The sequence below is a fragment of the Siniperca chuatsi genome, linkage group LG1 (assembly GCF_020085105.1).
Source record: "Siniperca chuatsi isolate FFG_IHB_CAS linkage group LG1, ASM2008510v1, whole genome shotgun sequence".
NCBI classification, from domain to species: Eukaryota; Metazoa; Chordata; class Actinopteri; order Centrarchiformes; family Sinipercidae; genus Siniperca; species Siniperca chuatsi.
Window position 1 is genome coordinate 18,439,007 of NC_058042.1, and position 20,530 is coordinate 18,459,536.

Below are 20,530 nucleotides of genomic sequence, written 5' to 3' on the forward strand. Positions count from 1 at the left end.
ACACAGTATAAAAGGTAGTTCAAATTAGCGCAACATTGACCAGCTACAACATTAAAATGCTGCTTAATGATTATAAAGTAATAATAATCGAATAATAAACTATATATTGTAACACTTTTTAAATTAGAAAAGGTAAAGGGGCTGTTCAGTATAATGTGTACTTTTACTCTAAATTTTTCTGCTAGTATTTTTGCATTCTTAGATAAAATGTTTAATGCAGGACTTGAAATGGAGTATTTTTACTGTGTAATATTACACCTTTTACTTACAGAATCTTAATATCTATGCCACTTTAACATAAAACCACATCATACTTTACAACAATTCCCCTTAAAAAATAAATCACACTTTAATTTGAAGATGTTGTAAAGGAAGTTGTGATACCTAGAAACTGAATAAACCCAAAACTGGGACATTTAAAGTTTAAATTACATTGCATTTTTAAGCACATGCTGAAGATTATCTTATATACAGTCTTCATCGCCTTACTGTGCTTTACTTGGTCCAAAATTTTATTTCCCTAATTGCTGCATGTTTATGAGCGTATCCTCTATTTTCTAGTATGTAAAACTATAAGAAAAGTACACACACACACACACACACACACACACACACACACACACTTACTACTCCTTGCAGACCTACAACTTACAAAAATCGGCTCAACACTGACCTCTACTGGTATTACATGTTAACAGCAGATCAGAAATACTTTATTGATCCCCGAGGGGAAACTCTTTTGTTACAGCAGCTCACTATCATGTCAGTGCACACAGGAGTAGAAGTTATAAGCAAAAAATATAATATAATAAGTACAAAGTGGATATAAGTATAACAGCTAAATAAGTGTAAAGTACAAAGTGGGTTTACCGGTTGATGATAAGTATGTACGATATAATAATACAATGTAACAATAAGTAATAAGTAATAGTGCATGTACTGTCAAGTTATGTGTAGCTTATTAAGATGATTATGTGACGGTGGATATTGCACAGCAGTAATAGAAGTATGAATAAATATCAATAAAATAAACTGAAAACAGAGTATATTGCACCGGAGTATTACACAGAGAATATTGCACAATTAAGATTATATGATTACTGATCCATAATGACATTATCTTACAATAATTATGAAAAAAACCCAGAAACTATAATAAATAAATAAGCATATATAATACTTTATAATTTTGAAGGGTTAGTTCCATAAAGCTTCCTTATTCTGTAGAGTTTTGAGTCTTCACACTTCAAAAATCCCCTCTCCAGAAATGTCAGAAAAATCTTGCTTTATTAATGCGACAACAAACAGGACCCGATGATAACTAGTCTTAGTTTCGCGTATTTTATGTCTGTTCTGTGTTTACAGCCGTTATCGCCATAGATACATGTGGTGGTTTTGTTGACAGGTGAGTCTCCACTGCAGCTCATAGTCATTGTACACGCAGTATGCACAGTTACTGAACCCTACCTACCAGTCGAGCAACATAACTTTGTATTCCTCAACCAAATAGCCACACGACACGCGCTCACAGCCCAAATCAACGACGAGCACGTGCTTTCTGATGGACAGTTGAACTTTTCACATATACACATATGATTTTTGAAAACTTCTGCTATTGCCACAGCACAACACAAACACACACATAATTAACTCCGTGTGCGGTCTGCTTTGTCACGCTTCCTTGTTTATGTTTTTTTCGGAGCCGCAAGATTTGTTTCTGAACGGTTTGCTCCACCCTAGCTGAGCCTGTTTGGAAACCGCACTGAAGGGAAATGTAGTTCATAGAGAACGATGAAGACGTTGCGCTGCGTGTCCAGCTATGCTTCTTTTAAACTACATTTCCCGTCGGTTTGCAGTGTTGTTAGAAAATAACCTGGGCTAGGGCATACTGCAATAACTGGAGCTTCTTGTAAACAGCTGCCTCGTCGTTGGGCACAAACCACCGGTGAGTTTAGTCATTTTCTTCTTTTTTTTTTTTAAAGGCTAGTGATGTTAACGGGCTGCTATACATAACGAACATCGATATGGCACTAATTTATTGTTCCGACGATGTCCAGAGAGGTGACGTTAATAACTAGCCTGTTAAGTTAGTTAACTGGCTGCGAACCAACCGTTAAATGACGTTATTTAATTCTAACAGACGAAGCTAACGTCAGCTACAGTTAACGGCTGCAGTGTTCACCGTTCTAATCTCTGCTGTTGAGCAGCCGTTGGCTTGTCAGGCCGCAGGAGCTGGCATCGCCTCTGTTAGCTGCTCACCGCTAGAGATCGCTGTTACTTCTGTTTGTTTGTTTGTTTTATATAGCTAGCTAGCTAACTAACAACGTAAGTTTCTTTTATTATATTTTTAATTTTTTTTATTGCAGAGTACAGATTTAACAAGCATAGTAACTTCCCAAAAAGAAGTACAGGTTAGGACCTATGGTTAAGACTGAGCAAATACAATCAAAATGAAAATTAACAAGTACAAAAAAATCATAAAAGGTAAGAAAACCAGAAAAACAAAATGTAAAATTGTAAGTCATCCTCTGTCTGGGGTCCAATTAAATGATAAAACTGATAAATATTCATATAGAAATATGGCTTTCCTAGATCTAATCAAGTTCAGTGAATCTAACTAAAGAGATGAAACTTTTCAAACTTTAGTGAAATGTGTGGTGGTTTTTAAGAATTTAAATTTGTGTAAAAAATATTTGGTGAGTATTATCAAGTTATTGTATAGAAATTAAAATTTTCTGTCCTCCATTATAAAACCAAATCTAATATTACTATAAGTCAGGGCTGGCATAATCAAAATATTACTCAATATCCAATTGTGAAAATCCTCCCAAAATAAATTAGATACATTACAAGAGAACATCAGAAGCTCAATTGTTTCTATTTCTGTTTTACAAAATACACATTCATTACAATTAAAATTGAACCTAGGTTGTAAAAATTCACTGCAGGGATAAATGTCATTAATTGTTTTTAAATGTCCTTCTTTAGCTTTAGGCAGTATAGGGAAACTGAGATATCTACATCTAATTCTCTTAGAGGCCATAGTGATGTATTCCTGCTATATGTACTTCCTTTTTAGAGACGAGGGAAAACATTCCTTGGTGAGAGAAGATCTTAAAAATGTGTTATTACATTTCTTGTCTAAAAAAGGACAAATTTCAATAGACGACGTGAACAGTACCTAGTACTATCAATGTGTACATTAAGGCCCCCTTAAACACACGAATAAAGGCTTATAGAATCGCTCTAATCACAGCAAAATATTCTCTACTAGTACATATTAGATTGTATTTACGACTGAACTCATTGTAGTCCAACATATTGCCTCTGTCATCCATTAGATGTTGAATAGACCATATCCCTTGCTCCAGTCATCCATCCTTTAAAATAAAACGTATTCTTTATCAGTATACATGTATTATTCCAGATTGGTGTATTATGGGAAGAGAAATTATGTTTTTAGATATAGAGAACTAGCTACTTAAGTATTCAAGTGGCGAAGACAAGTACTCAGTTCATGACCAGCTAGAGAAAAGTAATGAAGGTGGGAATGAGTATGAATTACAGAACTAGACAGGGCATCGTGCTGACATGGTGAAGGGAACTAGATTTAGCCACCCATAACAATAGTGCTTAACTATTACTGATAACATTTTTATTTTTTCCAAAGCAACCAGATGTGACTCATAGTTAATATATAACTACTGTATCTCTATACATTGGTGGCACTTTTTCCATCAAAAACAAACCATAAGTTGTTTCCAGTACCTTCCAGTGAAGGGTACTTTCCAGTAGTGAAACAGTTACAGGCTGCTTGTGTTCAGGTGTGCTGACCCTGCCACCTCTTGGAAAGAAAACAGTTCTTGCTCAATCAGATACACGAGCAGCCTATTGGTGTACACCTGATTCAGAATTAAATGTTAGCATCATTATTTGTTATCAGTGTGACACCACACCAAAAGGCAGGTCTGAATCGCAGCATCAACCCATTCATTTTCATCAAATAAATACAGTAACTTAGTAGCAGATGCTTGTATCAGTTTCCTGCTTAAACTGAAGATTAATCATCGCACTATTTTTCAGCTCGTCGTGACACACTGACCTACCTTATCTGTTTCAGCACAACATGCTGTCTCCAGTGTTTACCCTCCTTATCTCCTTTAGATCCCTGTTTATTGCTGACAATTGACAGAAATGTCAGAGACGTCAAGTGATGCAGAGTCGTCCTGTGGATGGACCATTATTAGTAATGAGGTATAAATCCTTTCTCCTTATTCCTAATCTCCTATTGCCAGCTATTTTCATTTGTTGTTGTATAGTTTTTGACATTTTGAGGTGGCAGCAAGGAGAGAAGCATTTATTACAATGAGAAGTGGAAAATGATGTTTCTCTGTGAATGTCATCAAAATGACACACTCAGTTGATTATCTCAATCATACAAGTTGATCACAACTTTCAGCAAATTGATTAACATTTCGCAATTTCTTCTCAACTCATTCCTGGAACTGTTTTCTATTTTTTTTATTGGAGACTAATTTCTTAGCAGCATATGAGCTGACCTTTGTGAGTCAATAGAGACAAACTTTATAGAGTTTTATATGATACTTTTAGACATAGTACACTGATGTGACAGCACAAGCTAATAAACATTACCACATTATGAAAAAATGAGGGGTTAAAAGGGTAAAATCAGCAATTCCCTAGAATGAACTGCAGCAACTTGTGTGCAAAAATACTCTAATTCCTAAAATCCAAGCTGGGGTTGTGCAATTAAAGACTATTTCTGCTTATAATTTGCTGCATTTGCTGTTTTTCACTTTGTATGGGATCTTTTTGAAATATATACGCATATATTTTACCTTTTTCTTTCTTTTTTTTAACATATACACTGATGAAACCTTTACACTGAAATGCCTTTAGCATCACGCTGACCAACTGATGTTATTTAGCTTGCTGTGGCGAATGTCAGTTATCTTTTACTGCGGGAAGCTTTTCTAGTATTTCTAATAAAACCAGTTAATGCTATATATCATCTTACATAGAAGTCTGAATTATTCATATTTATCATGTATTAGTTATAAATGTGAATTGATAAAGATGTATTTCTCCCATCATGCCCAGTTTTAATGTATGTTTATTGTGTTCACAGGGTTCAGATATCGAGACGTTGGCATCGGAGGCTGTAGTGGAATATGGAGCCGAGCTGTTAGAGCGCCCTCCAGTTGAGGAAGTAGAGCTGCAGGACACACAGGCTGCTGCATCTGCTGGTAAAAAAAAAATCGTGTTTATGTGTGTACAGGAAAATTATGGAATTGACAAAACAAGTGAGAATGACTAAATCTCCTTCAGCTGAATGCCAGTTATCAGTGTGACATCTGAAATTCACACAGTAGCCGTTTACTTTTCTTTAAAACTCATTTTATCAACTTGCCCTTTTAATGTGTATTTTTTATTTTGACCTATTTCTCATAACTTGCCCTCCGTTTACATTTTGTACCTAGTTTTAATGTGTTTGTTGTGCTGCTTGTCCTTGGAAATGTATTTGTTTTGAAAAGAAATATTAATCATGATTAGAGCTGAAAAAGTTAGTCAAATAACTGATTAGTCAATTGACAGTAAATTAATCTGAAACTATCTTCTTAACTGATTCATTTAAGTCAGTTTTTAAGCACAAATGCCCAAAATTCACTGCTTTCAGTTTCTCAAATGCAATTATTTGCTAGTTTTCTTAGTCTTGTATGACATCAAACTGAATTTATTTGGGTTTTGGACTGATGTTTTAACAAAACAGGCAATTTGAATATCTCAACTTGGACTTTGGGACATTGTGATGGACATTTTACTATTTTCTGACATTTTATGGACCAAACAATGAATCAATTAATTAAGAAAGTAATCGACAACAATGAAAATTTTTATATGACTTTGTAATCAACAATCATAATTCACACATTAATCTTAATTTGTATTTATTATATTCTCAGCTGAGTGTGTTGAAGAGAGGGTTGCTGATTCACTTGAGGACACTCTGGGAGAACAAACCATAGATGAGACACTGTATGTCTCAGAGGTGAGAAGTTCTGTAAATGATCCAGAGCCACTTGCTGCTCCCTTCGCCTTCCATCTTCAATACACAGTATAAATATCTTCTCCAGGCCAGAGACAACACCACAGGGAAAGAGCATGTGAGTCTGTTGTCCTCCAGCGATCACTCAGACATTGTGACTCTCGGAGACTTGAAGGAGGAGGGGCACGCTCAGGTGGAAGAGGAGGCGGCAGCCAATGAGGAGTTCTACCTCGGCACCTCCTGCAGCAGCCAGTATGCTTTCACTGCTGCAGAGACTGGTAGGGCTACAGGACCACACACACTGACACACTGAACTGTCATATGTCTTCTTTAGCAAGCTGATTTTGTTTACACTCACAGCCAAAGAGTCAACATAGAGAAATTTAACACGTCAACACAAAAACTTTCTTCCTCTGCCTGTTTTCCACGTCGCCAAAGCAGGTTTGATGTTGAGTCACTGGAAACTTCCACAGAGTCTCGTGAACTTAGGCTACCATCTGAGAAGTCAGCTCACTGGAGGCCGCTCTTTTCCAGGTGGCCTGATTGAAACCGGAGTGAATCTAATACGATGCTAGGCTTGCTCAGCAAAGCACAGAACTAATCCTGATTACTTGCTGACAAGAACACATGCTGATGTGAGCCAGCTGTGCTTCTTTTAGAAGCATGTTCAACCACATATGAAAAAAATGCAGCGTGGTTTCCTTCACTGTTTTTTCACGTGTGTGCATGTGTGGGTGTTTGTAGATCTATTTCTTGTCGATCTCCTCAACTCTCGACAAGAAAGCGAATGAACGTAAATGTGTTTTAGAAAATGTCAAACTATTCCTTTAATGTATTCTAAAAAACATTTCACAAACACAAAATTGGATCAAGACTTTGCAACAATATTGTTCAGCATTAGCGAAGCAGTTTCTCTTAATCTGTAATATTTGTTATCTGCATGATTAACCTCATTTACGCATGTCATTATTGTGTGAACCTCTTCTTTCTGTTAATTTCTTTCCACCATATGATCACTGCGACCATAACTTTGTGTATTTTGCTTTAGGTTTCCCAGCGCAGCAGCCTGCAGTGACAAACTCAAGCAGCAGCGAGGATGAGGCAGGGCGAAGCGCCAGTAGTGTTGTCCGAAGACGAAGGTTGAGGAAGAATACCACAAGCATCGTGACAGAACCTGAGGTGGAGGAGGCGGCGGCGCTGGAGTCTGATCAGAGTGTCGAGGAGGAGGAGGAGGAGGAAGACAAGGGGCAGCAGGAGGAGCGGGCAGAAGTTAAACCCGTTGTTGCTCCGGATGTCCAAATGCAAGGCCAGCGCAGCAGCATCCTCAACACGTGTATCCTGATTGCCCTCGTCATAGCCATCAGCATGGGCTTTGGACACTTCTGTGGTAAGAAGTTCACTGCGGAACTGGAAGATTTTACTGAAGTTTTTTGTAAATGTAGAAAATAAACTTTATTTAAACTTTCCAGTTAGCAGAATGTACATATTTGTTATTGCTAAAAGATTTACAGTACAGCACCTTCATCGTCTGTGAAAGATCAAATAATCCCACTGATTTTCATAAGGGATTTTTTTTCTGTACTAGAGTGTCTTACTGCTGCAGGTACTTGAAACGCATTATCTGTCAATCAGTCTCCTGTTGCAGCATTAGAAATGTACTTTGCGTCAGAATTGTCTTCAGGTTCTTGGTCTTTCTGTCCAGAGTTTCTCTTCACACAGCTCTTTAGTTTAGATGTAAGAGCAGGTGCAAGAGATAGCTCAGCGGTTCTTATCTTTGGTGGGAACTACAGTGCTTATTACAGTTTGTAGGTTTTATACCTGTCCCACTTTTGTTCCTCATAACTGTGTGTGACCTTTTATAGACATCATAGATCACTGTAGACTGCTGCTTCATCACATGTAGACTTGCCCCAACAATGCTTTCTAATGTTGTGTGTAAATAATGTGTTCGTGTTACAAATTTCACTTACAGGCACAGTCCAGATTCAAGAAAGACAGAAAACTGTGGAGAAAATCAGAGTGAATGAACTTGATGGTGTGAGAGATCTGCTTCACCAACATGTTAGAGAAAAACCTTTTACAAACCAGGTCAGTGACAACACAGGTCACAACTCAGAACGTACATAACAATAATCATTAGCTCATTCTGTGACATGCTCTTGACTTTTGTGACTTATTTCATGCATAATATTTATTTTTGTGTTTATTTTATTAACGTTTACTTTCACATTCCAATGCAACCCAATACAACAGTCCCCATGATAAATCCTACCTTTTTAAGTCTCAAAGTAAGGTAGTATTTGCTGCAGGGCTCTTTATTTCATTGCATTACACCAGACAGGTGTTTTTACTTTTTTGGGTCATTCTGTGTAAATGAGGAACACCCCTAAATATTACCAGAAGCTCTTGTAACTTGGAAATCCATGCTCCACTTTGATGATATAAAACAAATAAATCTGACAGATTTTAAATGATGTTGTAATACAAGTCATTGTAAATGTATTGTTTTGTTGTTCACCTACTTACTCGGATGCCGAACGATTCATATTTTGAGTTAACGTCCTCATCACCTTCAACAGTCATGACCCAGGTAACCACGAGTTTAATGGACAATAACTTGTTTCTTCCTTTTCTCACTCAGGTCCGGAGAGGTGAAGTTGGTCTGGATGACGTGGAGGAGCAAAAAGTTATTTCACTGCTCACAGAGGCGATTGAGAAGATAAAGAAAGAAAACCAGGAGCTCAACATCAACAAGGCGTACATTCAGGTAATGTGGGAGTCTGTACTGTTTTGGTAACATAATATAAATGCAAATGTTATAATAAGGAAATGTTATGAGTTATAAGTCAAAACTGAAGCAAAAAGCTCTTTGTTTAATTTTTCTCCTTGCATTTTGTTTTACTGTTCAAATGATTTGTGTTCGCCTTCAATAATCATGACTGATGTAAACGTCACTTTAAAAGCCATAACTTTCCCTCTTTTGTTCCTTGTTTTTTCCATAAAAGGCCCAGAGAGATGACCTGGAAATGTTGCTGAAACAGAAGGCTGAGGAGAGGACGAACATTGTGTCTCAGCAGCAGAGGTTGACAGCCGAGAACCAGCAGCTGAAAAGCTCCCTGGAACGTGAAGAAAAGTCCCTGTCCACCTTACAGCAGGAGCTGAGAAAACTGCGCTCTAAGATCAGCGATTGGGAGGCGACAGGAGCTGCTGCCGACTCGCTGCTGTTGGAAAACCAGAGGCTGAAAGACCAGCTGGAGGAGGAGAAACAGCTGATCCGAAGCTTCCACGGCCAGAGGGAGGATATGATGGCTGAAGCACAGACACTGAGGAAGAAGCTCGACAAGGAGAGATTGGTTACAGGTGAGCTGAGGAGAGAGTTGCATCTGCTGAGAAGTCGCATCCCTGGAGCTGGAAAGGAAGCCGGTTCAGAGGCAGAAGAGCTGCAGTCACGTCTGATGGAGCTGGAGAAGAGACTGAGCTTCGAGCAGCAGCGCTCTGACCTGTGGGAGAGGCTGTATGTGGAAACCAAAGAAGAAAGAGCCAAAGGAGACACAGAGTCCAAAGGGAAAAAACCAAAAGAGGGCATGGCAGGGAAAGTGAAAGAGACATTTGATGCTGTGAAGAACTCCACCAAGGAGTTTGTCCATCACCACAAAGAGCAGATAAAGAAAGCAAAGGCAGCTGTGAAGGAGAACCTGAGGAAGTTTTCAGATTCTGTCAAATTAACTTTCCGACACTTCAAAGATTCGGCTTCGACCTTCATCAACAAAGCCAGAGGCTTTTATAATAAGAGACGTGATGACAAGAATTCAAAAGACTTGTGGCAGCACAGATCCGACAAGCCTCATCACAGAGACCCGCACAAATTTCACGACTTCTTTCAGAGCGACCACAACACCCGAAAATCAGGATATAAAGTTCACGACGATCAAGGTCAAAACACCCACAAGGCCAACTTGAAAGGATGCTCCGGGGTTTTTGACTGCGCCTACCAGGAGTCCATGAGTCTCTTCAACAAAGCCATGGAGCCGATCAGAGCAGACGAATTCTACCAGCTGCTGCAGAGCTACCTGCAGCAAGAAGTTGACCACTTCCACCACTGGAAAGAGCTGGAGACGTTCATCAACAACTTCTTCCACAACGGAGTGTTCATCCACGACCGGATGCTGTTCACACACTTTGTCCGCGGCGTGGAGGACTATCTGACCGACATGCACGAGTATCACGGCCTTGATGACGACGTGTTCGGAGATCTTGATGACTACATCTACCGGCACTTCTTTGGAGAGGCTTACACAAAAAGCTATGGCCCGAAGTAAGTCTCTGTGGCTGTATTCACTAAGTATCCTAAATTATGCAAAAAGTTCCCAGGTAAGAGTATCCTCTTTTCACAAAGTTGCATAGAGCAACGTCTACTGAGGAGCTTCCCAATAATTTTCAAGTTTTCCAAGAATTTTCCTGGATTGAAGAACTTAATCTGAAACTAAAGTAGAGACTTCCAATTTATTAATTCCAATTAGTAGCTAGCTGATTATTTTCTCCTCTCAGACTTGGGAGCTACTTTTACAGCTAAAATACTTTGTGAGGAACTTTTTAGACTCAAAAAGAGTCTTTAAGTTAAGATACGCCCCTTATTTTTTCAGATGTTTCTCTTAACTCAGTCAGGAGAAACATGGTTGTTTTGTGAATACGTTTTCTTACATTATCGTGCTGCAGCTTGAAGAGTAATTAGTGAGTTTAACACTAATATTCACATCTATGTTTTGTGTTTGAATCACTCAGCGGGCCGTCTGAAAGACCCGACGCAGACTCGAAGGAGGAGTCGAGGGCGAAGCATCAACAGCGAAAGCAGCAGAGAGCCAGATCTCGGCCACACAGTGAACGCAAGTGGAGCAGATCGGGAAAAAACGCAGACAGACACATTGCTGACGTCAAAATAGAACTGGGTCCTATGCCGTTCGATCCCAAATACTGAAAATATCTCAACTGGTTTAATATTATAGTTGCAAAATCTATTTAATTTTTTTTTTGTATGTTTGCACAATGGTCACTTTTTAAAGCTACTGAACGTCCTTGATCTGTTTTATGTTTAGTGACGTAATCGTTATTAGGTTTGAGTGAAAGATGTGGCTTACGTCATCTGCACATTTCCTACATGAGAAGTAGGAGTTCATTTAACATTTTACAAATGTGAAAATGAAACACTGTAAATTATGGACCTGATGATTTCCGCAGATACTCATCTTCAACCACAGCACTTAATGTTTAAAAATAAACATAAAAATATTGAGCAAAAAATGTTAATTGGGAAGCAAACTATTGTTCTATGTTAAACAAAAAACAGACGTGCCACATTTAGGATGTTTCCGTGTACAGCCCATAGACTGTATACAGTCAGTGGTACAGCCGTGTAGTTGTTTTAATTTGCTGCTACAAAGACAGTTTGTGTGACGGGTTGCAATCTGCTTTCAGAGTTAAAATGCAGTTTTCTAACATTCCACCTCGAGCTTGTTTTGACTGGACCTGGCAGTTTTATTTGTTTTATTTACATGTGTTGGGGCAAAAAATTACTGGAAAAAATAATGTCACACCAAATGTAGTTGTGAATAAAAAACACATCTGACAAGTGATATTTCAAAATAACATTTAAGTTTAAAATATATATTTCAGTAGCAAATCCATAACTGCCATTGTTCCAGTGTTTGTCAGTGCCTTTCATAAATAAAAATGCTTCCTCCAACTCTTCCCTCTGGAAAATGAGTATGAAATATCTCTGCTGTCCTCACAAAGTGATTCCCCTGCAAAAACACGGAGATTTCCTACAACAACGACAAAACACAAAAGTTTAGACAAAATTTTATACTTACACACAGTCCAGTGTTTTAATGCAGCTGTGACTCACATTAATGGGTTCACTGTTCTGCAATACTACATAGAGAAATATCATTTGTGAATATCTTACCTTCTCCAAAACATCAAACAAAACCAGGTGGGTCGGTAGAGAAGATTTGTATGGAAATGAAGTCCTGAGCCAGTGAAGAGGGTCGTCGTAGAATCTGTCGGCTTCGTCGACAAAACCCTCCTCTCCGAGATCTGGAGGACACTCGAGAAACCTCATCTTCATCGGGCAGTGGACGTGGCTACACAGAGAGAAAACCATCAGCTGCTGCAGGGAGCATCAGCCAATCAAATCACTTTTAGCCTGTTAGGTCAGGGACAGTACAAGGTAGGAAGTTTCTTTTTTCTACTTTCACCTAGCCAGTCTTATTATTCAGAGATGGACGACATATTTACATTTTGAAAAGAATAACCTCCAACATGATACTTATGGGGGTCGGACTGAAAGGTGGGGAGCATATTTAGTCCTCAACAGCTCAGTGCTGTTATAGTATCTGTGTATCGAAGCTGCTATAGTGCCCTGAATGCCCTTTAATAGCTGTTCTGGAGCTTTCGACTCAGTTTGCTTGATTGCCATGGAACATATGACGTGGTCGAAAGCTTCAACAACAGCTACTAAATGGACCTGAGGTGAGACTGTTTTCTCAACTTTCATTTCCAAGGTCAAGAATGAATGATCTTCTTTGATAAGAATAACCTCATCACTGTTCAGATCCCATCATGCAGCTCATCACCTGCAGTCTGTCCCTCAGGTGTGAATGGCTGTACTGTACCTGTAAAAAGGTGTTGAGTGGCAGGGCATGAGGAGGAGGACATCTGGCTGCGGAGCGGTGGAGATGCTGCTGACGTCACAAAGTGTCTGAAGACGGCTCATGACATCCAGAGTGCCTCGCTGGTGGATCAGGCCGGTGTACAGAGCCGCAGCCAGGTTACTCACTAACAAGACGAACGCAGCAGCTCGTCGCCACGCTTTCAGATTAGCCAAAGATATCCCTGTAGCACAAGAGGTATTAAAACACACATCTGGCTGTTCTTAACCACAAAGACATTTTTGATGTGAAGTTGAAAGCTTACCACAGAACACCATACAGAACGGCAGCACCGGGTAGATGAATCTGAACTCCTTGTGAGGAAGCAAACTGAAGCAAAGGATTCAAACATGTCAGTTTGTTTGCCGACCAGGACTTGTGCTCATCAAACTCCTAAAAGTGAAGCCCTGTGGAGTTTTTGACCACTAGCAGCACTATGGAACAATGTTTTTACGAGTGGGTCCCTGTTTTGTTTCTTCTCGTGCCCACGATACAGTCCTGCCAGTGGTTTCACGCTGTTCCGCTGATTAAAGGTGGCAGCAACGCGCCAATAAACACAGAAATGTGCCAGCAAAGGCAGTAAAGAAGAAGACGGCCAGCAAGTAAATATGGAAGTAAACAATACAGGTTTCAAAGTTAGCAAAACAATCAGCTTTGCAAATGTTTTATGAGGAAGGGGATGCATTCAACAAGGACACGCACAGTGCATTTTGGTGAGTAACACTGAACGTAAACATAACTGTTTACAAGAAAACTCCATCTTTAAGTATAAGATGAAATTAAAGATGCTTCACTATTACTCCGACTCACAAACTCCAGAGGTCTTTTAAATTGGTTAAGAGTAGATTGTAGATAACTACAGCACATAAACAGAAATTAAATTATTATTTTCTTCTATTCTTTTAAGTTTGATAAATGCGGGCCCATGAATGTGAACATTTTACCTGTAAACCACGAGTGTCCAGACGACTGCTGCCAACAGAATCTTGTATCTTTTGAAGGCGATGGTGCACCCATGAAGAAAGAGTGGAAGATGAGGGCCGATCACGACGGCAAAGCCCTGAGTGAAGTACCAGTGCCAGGGATGAGAGCCGTAGAAATCAGCCACACCGTAGAAGATGTTGAACTTCAGGAAGTTGAACTGCACCATGGTCCACTGACAAACAGAGAGAGTAGCTGTTGTTACATTTGACTTCATCAGCAGCAGTCACTGTACTTTAAAAATCACGTGGATTTAATGTTTGACCTTTTCATAGAATATGCAGTCGATCACAGTTGAAATCCCAACAGCCAGCGCTCTGGAAATGAGGAAAAAAAGGATAATAGCAATAAAGACATGAGGACGAAAAACAGGTGAAGTTGACGAGAGATTAAAAGTACAAACCCTATAGGAATGAAGTTATGAGTGATGAGTCTCAGTTTGTTATGTTCCTGCCAGAAATGGTACATCAGCAGAGGAAACCAGACAATCAGGGCTGTCGGACGAATGACGACAGCCAAGGCGACCAGGGTCAGATATTTTTTGCTGTAAAAAAACATCAACAATGTGTCTGTAAATTATCTATTTTTAGAGAGGAGATTAATTTAAAATGAGAAAAGGTGAAGGTGTACTGAGTCAAGACCTGCTGTGTGTTTTGGACCCGGGGAGGGGGAAGTAAAACAGAGCCAGACAGGTGATGGTGGTCTCCATGCTGTTGGTCAGAGTCCTGGTGCAGCAGAACCAAGAGAACCACGAGCACAGATGGCAGAAGAACTACAGACCAAAACAAGAAGAAACAGTGAGGAAAGTCGTGTATTTTAGGTGACTAGAGAACTGAGACAGCATGAAACTGCAAGTAGGAGCCGTCACAATGTGTTCAGCAAGTACACATTGCTTCCTCGTGATTTCACAAACATCCAGCGCTTCTCCCTTTTTATTCTTTACTGTATTTGGGGTTTTTATGCTGTTTGTCCTGCTGTTTTTAATGCTGTGTGGTGAAGCCGAGGACAATAAACTAACTAACTAAACAATCCAAAAGAGTTTTTTTAAATCTAAAGGAAAGTCAAGGTAAAAGACAACCAAACAAATCATCAAAATAATGTACAGCGTGGATACTATCACAATACACCTAAACGTACAGATTAATCACATTTTGTACGCCTACAATCTTACATTTCTGTGTTCTCCGTTCATTACAATAATACACGTTCTTCAGTTGTATTCTCTCCTCAAATTAAAGAAAATGTCTGTGATTTGAACACAGAAGATCTGCATGAGGTCTGAACAGACATAAAGGGCAGTAAAATCACACAGTGTGCAAGTAAACTCTTTACCGTCCATTTTGCAACATGATGACTCTCCAACGTTCGGATGAGGAAGAAGAATTTGACATCTGCGAACGCAGCCAGGAGTGCTTGAATCGTTCGTGGAAGCCATATCTGCAGAACCAACCACACCAGGATCAGTGAAACAAAGTGACTATTGGAAATGTATCTGGTCAAAGACATGCCGATATAAAAGTTGTCTGAATAGAAGATATGTGAACTTGCCAGGAGATAGACTGAGTCGTAGTTTATGAAGTGTAATATCTTGTATATGAATGCAAAGAAGAGTGGATAGGAGAATCCTCTTATTCCTGCCTTCCATTCCCACGTCAGATACCCATAAGTCAACACTGTTAAGGTTGTAACAGCATAAAAGAATAGAATAAAAATAAAAAATAATGAAGCTACAGGTTTCAGCTTCACAAATGTGAAGAGTTGCTTGTTGCTTTGTTGCTCAGTTTTGAGAGCAGGTGACTCAAACACCAAGAGTTCTAGTTGGCAAAACAGCAAAATCACATACTTGTGTCGAAAAAGAAAATGCTGCTGAAAAAAAGAAAAAAAGACACCTTTTCAAATCTTCGTTTCCACGTACACAGACAGACATACAGCAGGTGTTTCTTTGCATGTGATTTCTTAATGATTATAGAGTTTAACACCTCTGCATAGTCACACAGCGAATGATCCGACAAAGCATTTTCTTCATTGCTAAACCGTGTTTTCTATGTGGCAGTGATGTGAAAAGTAAAGTCGAGTAAGACATATTTCTGCTGTCTGTACAGAAAGCCTTTGCGTTTTCTGCTCAAGCCACTTGAAATTGTCTGCAAAAGAAAACTAAACTGAAGAATATTCGGCCGAATTCGACACTATAGTAAATTCTCTGAGAGATGACTCCTTTGTTCATTTTCTCTGGTCTTAGCTTATTCTAGCCTTCTTTGTGTTGTTGACATTTTTAGTATTGTTTTATCTGCAGCTTTCCATACTGTCATCTTGGCCAGGTCTCCTTTGCGCGAGAGGTTCCCAACTGACCTGGTTAGAGCACCAGAAATAATTAACAGTTACAATATGAGACCATCCGAACAATGGAGAGAAACTGAAAGCTGTTTGGTTGCTGCAGATTGAACTACTTGGATACATCACTGTGGGATCTGGGAATTTGATGGACGTAGATCATTATTTATTTTATTTATTTACAATGAACATTTTCCTTAAAGCAGCCCTCACTACACTGTCACAAGTCCAGTCACACAGCTGCAGGTGATACTGGTGATGAAAGGATATTTGAAGACCATATGATGGGAAACCTCCAGAGACTGCCAGTACTCATCTGGGACGAAGCTGGTCTGAACCAGGAAGCAGTTGATCAGCCTGAATGCCACAGAAAACACAACAACTCTGGCTCTCAGCACACCTGTGGAGTGGAATCACTTCATATTAGTAACATTACTAATTTATTTTCATCATCACTGCTCACAGTTGTTTGGTCACCACTACTTAAATCTACTAGTTTTAGTCCAGAAATGAAAATATCACATAAGGGTCCCACCGTTGCTAAGAGGAGATTCATCTTCCTTTGGATAAAGTTGGGATTTTCGTTTCCTCAGTTTCACATCTTCGACTTTATTCCCAAATTTCAGACGTGATCGGATGTTCTCCATCAGGGCATTTTGTCTTTCGACATAGTACACCTGTCAGGATGTAAGTCAGGTGTGTCCAGTCAGAGTCAAAGCCTAAGTGAGCTCTTCAACACAAGGAAATAAGGTACAATCAATTTTAAATTTACGAAATGAACGTAAGCTATTTGGTCAGGTGCTGCGGGTAAAAAACCTGCTCAATCTTTCCGCTTATTTTACCAACAGTATTAAACTTTTACTTCTTCGGCTACACGACAATGAATAATATTAACTTCCAGTGAGCGCAGGTTGAACTGTGCTCAGAGGTTTTGGCTGCACTTCCGCATTCATAACTACTTCCGGTGGAACGTTGTTTCCCGACTTCAAAGTAAAGGTTTAGTATGATGAGCCTCAGAAACACTTCAATTTTCTAACTGCAGCTGATTTATATAAAGTAAGTATGGAGGCCCATTTTACACAGTAACAACGGAGGAAATGTTAAATAGGAGAAAAATAAAACTACTCACGGTAAAGTAAAAATTATAGATACAAAAAGACATCACTTGACTTCACTCATCATTACTATTCATGAGAAAGTAGAAATGAATTATGTCTTTTTGAGTAAGAATCACAGCATGCTAAGGTCAGAGTTCTGATTTACTAAGTCAAAATTATTATGATGAATGAAAATTGAGATAGTTACTCCAAGTATTGACTTTTTAATGAGACAAAACGGCTTACTAAAAGATAAGAACGATAGTGAGCAAGTCAAAATCTTGACTTTGTAAAAGCAGTAATTTCAATTTACCGTTAGTATTTTTGTTTTTATCATTCCCTTTCATCCGTTGTTACTCTCCCTGGATACATTACAGTGAAAAACCTGAAATGCAGTGGTGGAATGTAACTAAGTACATTTACTCAAGTACTGTACTGAAGTTAAAATTTGAGGTACTTGTACTTTACTTGAGTATTTTCTTTTAATGCTACTTTTTACTTACATATCAAAGGGAAATATTGTACTTTTTACTTCACTACAATTATTTGACAACTTTAGTTCCTAGTTACTTTACAAATTAAGATTTTTACATACAAACATACGAAGGGTTTATAAAATATGATGTTGTATGATGTGCAGATGAAAAGATTAATCAATTTGTCAATTGAAAGAAAATTAATTGGCAACTATATTTTGATAATCGTTTAAGCCATTTCAGGGTTCCAACTTCACAAATGTGAGGATTTGCTGCTTTTCTTTTTACTTATTTTAATCATTTTAATTTATTGTTAATAATTTTGAGGTTTTGACTGTTGGTTCGACAAAAAAAGGTAAAGGTGTCACTTTGGGCTCTGGGTAATTGTGATGGCATTTCTCACTATTGGCATTTCTCACTATTTTCTGAATTTTTACAAACTGAACGATCAATTGATTAATCGAGAAAATAATCACCAGATTAATACATAATGAAAATTAGTTGTAGCCCTATATAGAATAGTTAAACATGAGCTCCACCTCAACCAACTACAACAGTAAAATCCTACTCTTACATTAATGCATTAGTAATAATAATCTAATGATATAATATATAACAATATAACACAGGGGACATTTTTCTGCATTGAGTACTTTTACTTTTAATACTTTAAGTACATTTTCCTAAATATACTTACATACTTTTAGTTAAGTACCATTTTCAATGCATGCCTTTCACTTGTAACAGAGTATTTTTTACAGCGTGGTATTAGTACTTTATCTGAATACTTCCTCCACTACCGCTTAAATGATTTAAACTCAAGTCTTTGTAATGTCGCTCAGGTAAATGTGCTCATCGCCGTGTCGTCTTCCCCCGTTGCTCCGCCAGGCGGCGAACTGCAGCTTTTAGCTGCTCTGCCAGAATTTAGAGTAGAAGAAGAGTTCTTGCCTGCTGCACGTACGTCTCCTTGGAGTCTTTTAGTTGTATCTTGTGTTTTAACCTCTGTGTTCTTCCGTCAGTCTGTGTTTAGTGATAATAGACACTTCGAATAAACCGCTTCCTCGGTGAGTTATAAATGTTATAGAGAATCGCCTCTAAACTAGCTAAAATGTCATGTTTGAGTTGTATTCAGCGGAACGGTTCGGAAAATGTCAAGCTAGTGTGTGTATATCCGGTCTGGATTTGTCAAAATAAGACTCATTAAACTGTATTTAATGCTCAGTGGAAATAGTTTTGCAGTCAGGGAAAAAAAATCACATTTGTATTGCACGATACTTTGTATGACTATAACTAATATTTTGGCAGTCTAATTATTCTATTGAGTTCACACTGATGGATCCATTGATTAAAGTATCTAGCCCAGTGCAAAATATCAGTGTTTGATTAATGACTTAATCAGAATCAGCTTTATTGCCAAGTAGGTTTACACATACAAGGAATTTGCTTTGGTATTATGGTGCAAAACAATAAACAGCACATGGAAATCTACCTCACACTCTAGTAATTGTAAAAACAGTGTTAAGATGTTGAGGATGGATGGTGTTGGAAGTAATTGGTAGTAATAAAACTATGTGTGTTGAGCTGTGCGCTGGGCTGCAGGTTCACTCTCACATAGACCTGATCCTGTAAAAAGGCACCATACTTAGTGGATTGAAGGTAACCTCTGAGCCATTCTCATGTGCATTGAGGAACATGCAGAGGAATCCTGTGGATTTCTTTTTAATTTCTTTTTAAAATGTTGAAATGTATGCATAAATACTATGTGATGGCTCTGGATATTACTGTATGCTATTAGAACAGTAGCATTGCTCCAGCACAGCCAGCAACACGGCAGTTATTTTCACTGTGTGTAGAGTAGCTAACAACATCCATGCAGCAAGTTATGCTTAAAATTTCGCAAGAACATGTAACATTCAACAGAGCAGAGGAGATGCAAAATGATTAAAAAGACACTTAGATTATAATTCAAAAGTGTCCAGATAAAGTGTCTTGTATAACACCACTTTACTCTTCTTTCAGGATCATCTTGTGTCTCAACATTAGGATTTCATATTAAAAGAAGTCATGTTTCGAAGAAGAATACCCTTCACACAGATGGCCTTTGCCACACTGCTTGGAGTCGCTGGTGGTATTTATATCTACAGACCTTATTTTGAGCCGGTGCTGAAGACTTCAGGACAACAAAACCAGGATGTGCCTAAGAAACAGAATGAAACAGACTGAAGTAATTCTTCACTCCCAGGAAATACTTCACAGACAGAAGCCAGAAGAACTCAGAGGCTGCTGGAGCTGGAGAATAAATTCATGCTTCGTTGGGGTTGTTTGTTTGATTGTTAATGTACAAAAATAAAATATTTAATGTTCATTATACATGCCTGCCAAAAAAAGTATTGTAGCCATGGGCTCCTTTGTCAGATTCACAATGCCTTTTTCCCCACAGGGATTAACATTTATACAGAAAATTAGGTCTGTGGTCCACATAAGCCTGAAAATGGTTCACATTTTATTATACAACATAAAATACATTAATATCTGTGAATTATGAAGCTATACAATATAGTTTTTTTACAGCATGAACCCACTACATCCGGCAGAGGTGAAAGAAGTATTCAAGTCCTTTACTTAAGTAAAAGTACCAATACAACAATGTAAAAATACTCTGTTAAAACTCTGTCATTCAAAATCCAACTAAAAGTACAAAACATTGGATTAAAAGACTAAGATGTGTGTTCACAGTTTTGTTCAGGTACATTAGCATTAGCTGTAGAAACAGGCAGGTTTAATCTTGTCAGGTGGAGCTAGTTTTAACTACTTTAGATAAAGTTTAGTAGTTTAATCCTGTGGTGGGGAACTCAGGGGGTTGGGTCCCCT

The 20,530-nt window shown here is 38.5% G+C and overlaps 3 protein-coding genes across 6 annotated transcripts; 2 read left to right on the top strand and 1 right to left on the bottom strand.

Moving 5' to 3' along the window:
* The first annotated feature begins 1,793 nt into the window (after positions 1–1,793).
* ccpg1 (cell cycle progression 1) lies at positions 1,794–11,807 on the top strand. Of its 3 annotated transcripts, none has more exons than XM_044194755.1 (11): positions 1,794–1,945; positions 4,165–4,254; positions 5,150–5,267; positions 5,985–6,070; positions 6,156–6,345; positions 6,506–6,601; positions 7,116–7,454; positions 8,040–8,155; positions 8,709–8,834; positions 9,073–10,382; positions 10,850–11,807. In XM_044194755.1, the coding sequence occupies exons 2-11, from the start codon at positions 4,195–4,197 to the stop codon at positions 11,040–11,042; spliced, it is 2,634 nt and encodes an 877-aa protein (XP_044050690.1). In that variant the 5' UTR covers positions 1,794–1,945; positions 4,165–4,194; the 3' UTR covers positions 11,043–11,807. The 3 variants fall into 3 exon arrangements, with proteins under 3 accessions (XP_044050690.1, XP_044050699.1, XP_044050705.1); XM_044194764.1 differs by having other exon boundaries at positions 6,509–6,601; XM_044194770.1 differs by lacking the exon at positions 6,506–6,601 and having other exon boundaries at positions 1,795–1,945.
* Positions 11,698–18,741, bottom strand: pigb (phosphatidylinositol glycan anchor biosynthesis, class B). The gene is made up of 13 exons (XM_044194911.1): positions 18,608–18,741; positions 16,622–16,763; positions 16,357–16,486; positions 15,304–15,421; positions 15,088–15,192; positions 14,397–14,527; positions 14,159–14,299; positions 14,021–14,072; positions 13,719–13,930; positions 13,040–13,104; positions 12,739–12,958; positions 12,030–12,207; positions 11,698–11,886 (listed from the first exon to the last, which is right to left on the bottom strand). Exons 2-13 carry the CDS (start codon positions 16,731–16,733, stop codon positions 11,773–11,775), a joined length of 1,578 nt encoding a protein of 525 aa, XP_044050846.1. The 5' UTR covers positions 16,734–16,763; positions 18,608–18,741; the 3' UTR covers positions 11,698–11,772.
* LOC122875595 (protein PIGBOS1) lies at positions 18,510–20,411 on the top strand. Of its 2 annotated transcripts, none has more exons than XM_044194960.1 (2): positions 18,510–18,616; positions 19,679–20,411. In XM_044194960.1, the coding sequence occupies exon 2, from the start codon at positions 19,724–19,726 to the stop codon at positions 19,880–19,882; it is 159 nt and encodes a 52-aa protein (XP_044050895.1). In that variant the 5' UTR covers positions 18,510–18,616; positions 19,679–19,723; the 3' UTR covers positions 19,883–20,411. The 2 variants fall into 2 exon arrangements, with proteins under 2 accessions (XP_044050895.1, XP_044050887.1); XM_044194952.1 differs by having other exon boundaries at positions 18,589–18,723.
* Positions 20,412–20,530: the final 119 nt, after the last annotated feature.

Bases quoted from the DNA above. Each gene is read 5' to 3' on its own strand.
- LOC122875595 (XM_044194960.1), top strand. From the start codon at position 19,724: ATGTTTCGAAGAAGAATACCCTTCACACAGATGGCCTTTGCCACACTG.
- ccpg1 (XM_044194755.1), top strand. From the start codon at position 4,195: ATGTCAGAGACGTCAAGTGATGCAGAGTCGTCCTGTGGATGGACCATT. The intron at 8,156-8,708 runs GTCAGTGACAAC...TTTCTCACTCAG, and splicing joins AAAAACCTTTTACAAACCAG to GTCCGGAGAGGTGAAGTTGG. The intron at 8,835-9,072 runs GTAATGTGGGAG...TTTCCATAAAAG, and splicing joins TCAACAAGGCGTACATTCAG to GCCCAGAGAGATGACCTGGA.
- pigb (XM_044194911.1), bottom strand. From the start codon at position 16,733: ATGGAGAACATCCGATCACGTCTGAAATTTGGGAATAAAGTCGAAGAT. The intron at 15,193-15,303 runs GCAAGTTCACAT...TTGGTTCTGCAG, and splicing joins ACGACTCAGTCTATCTCCTG to ATATGGCTTCCACGAACGAT. The intron at 13,105-13,718 runs GTAAAATGTTCA...CCTTTGCTTCAG, and splicing joins TGGACACTCGTGGTTTACAG to TTTGCTTCCTCACAAGGAGT.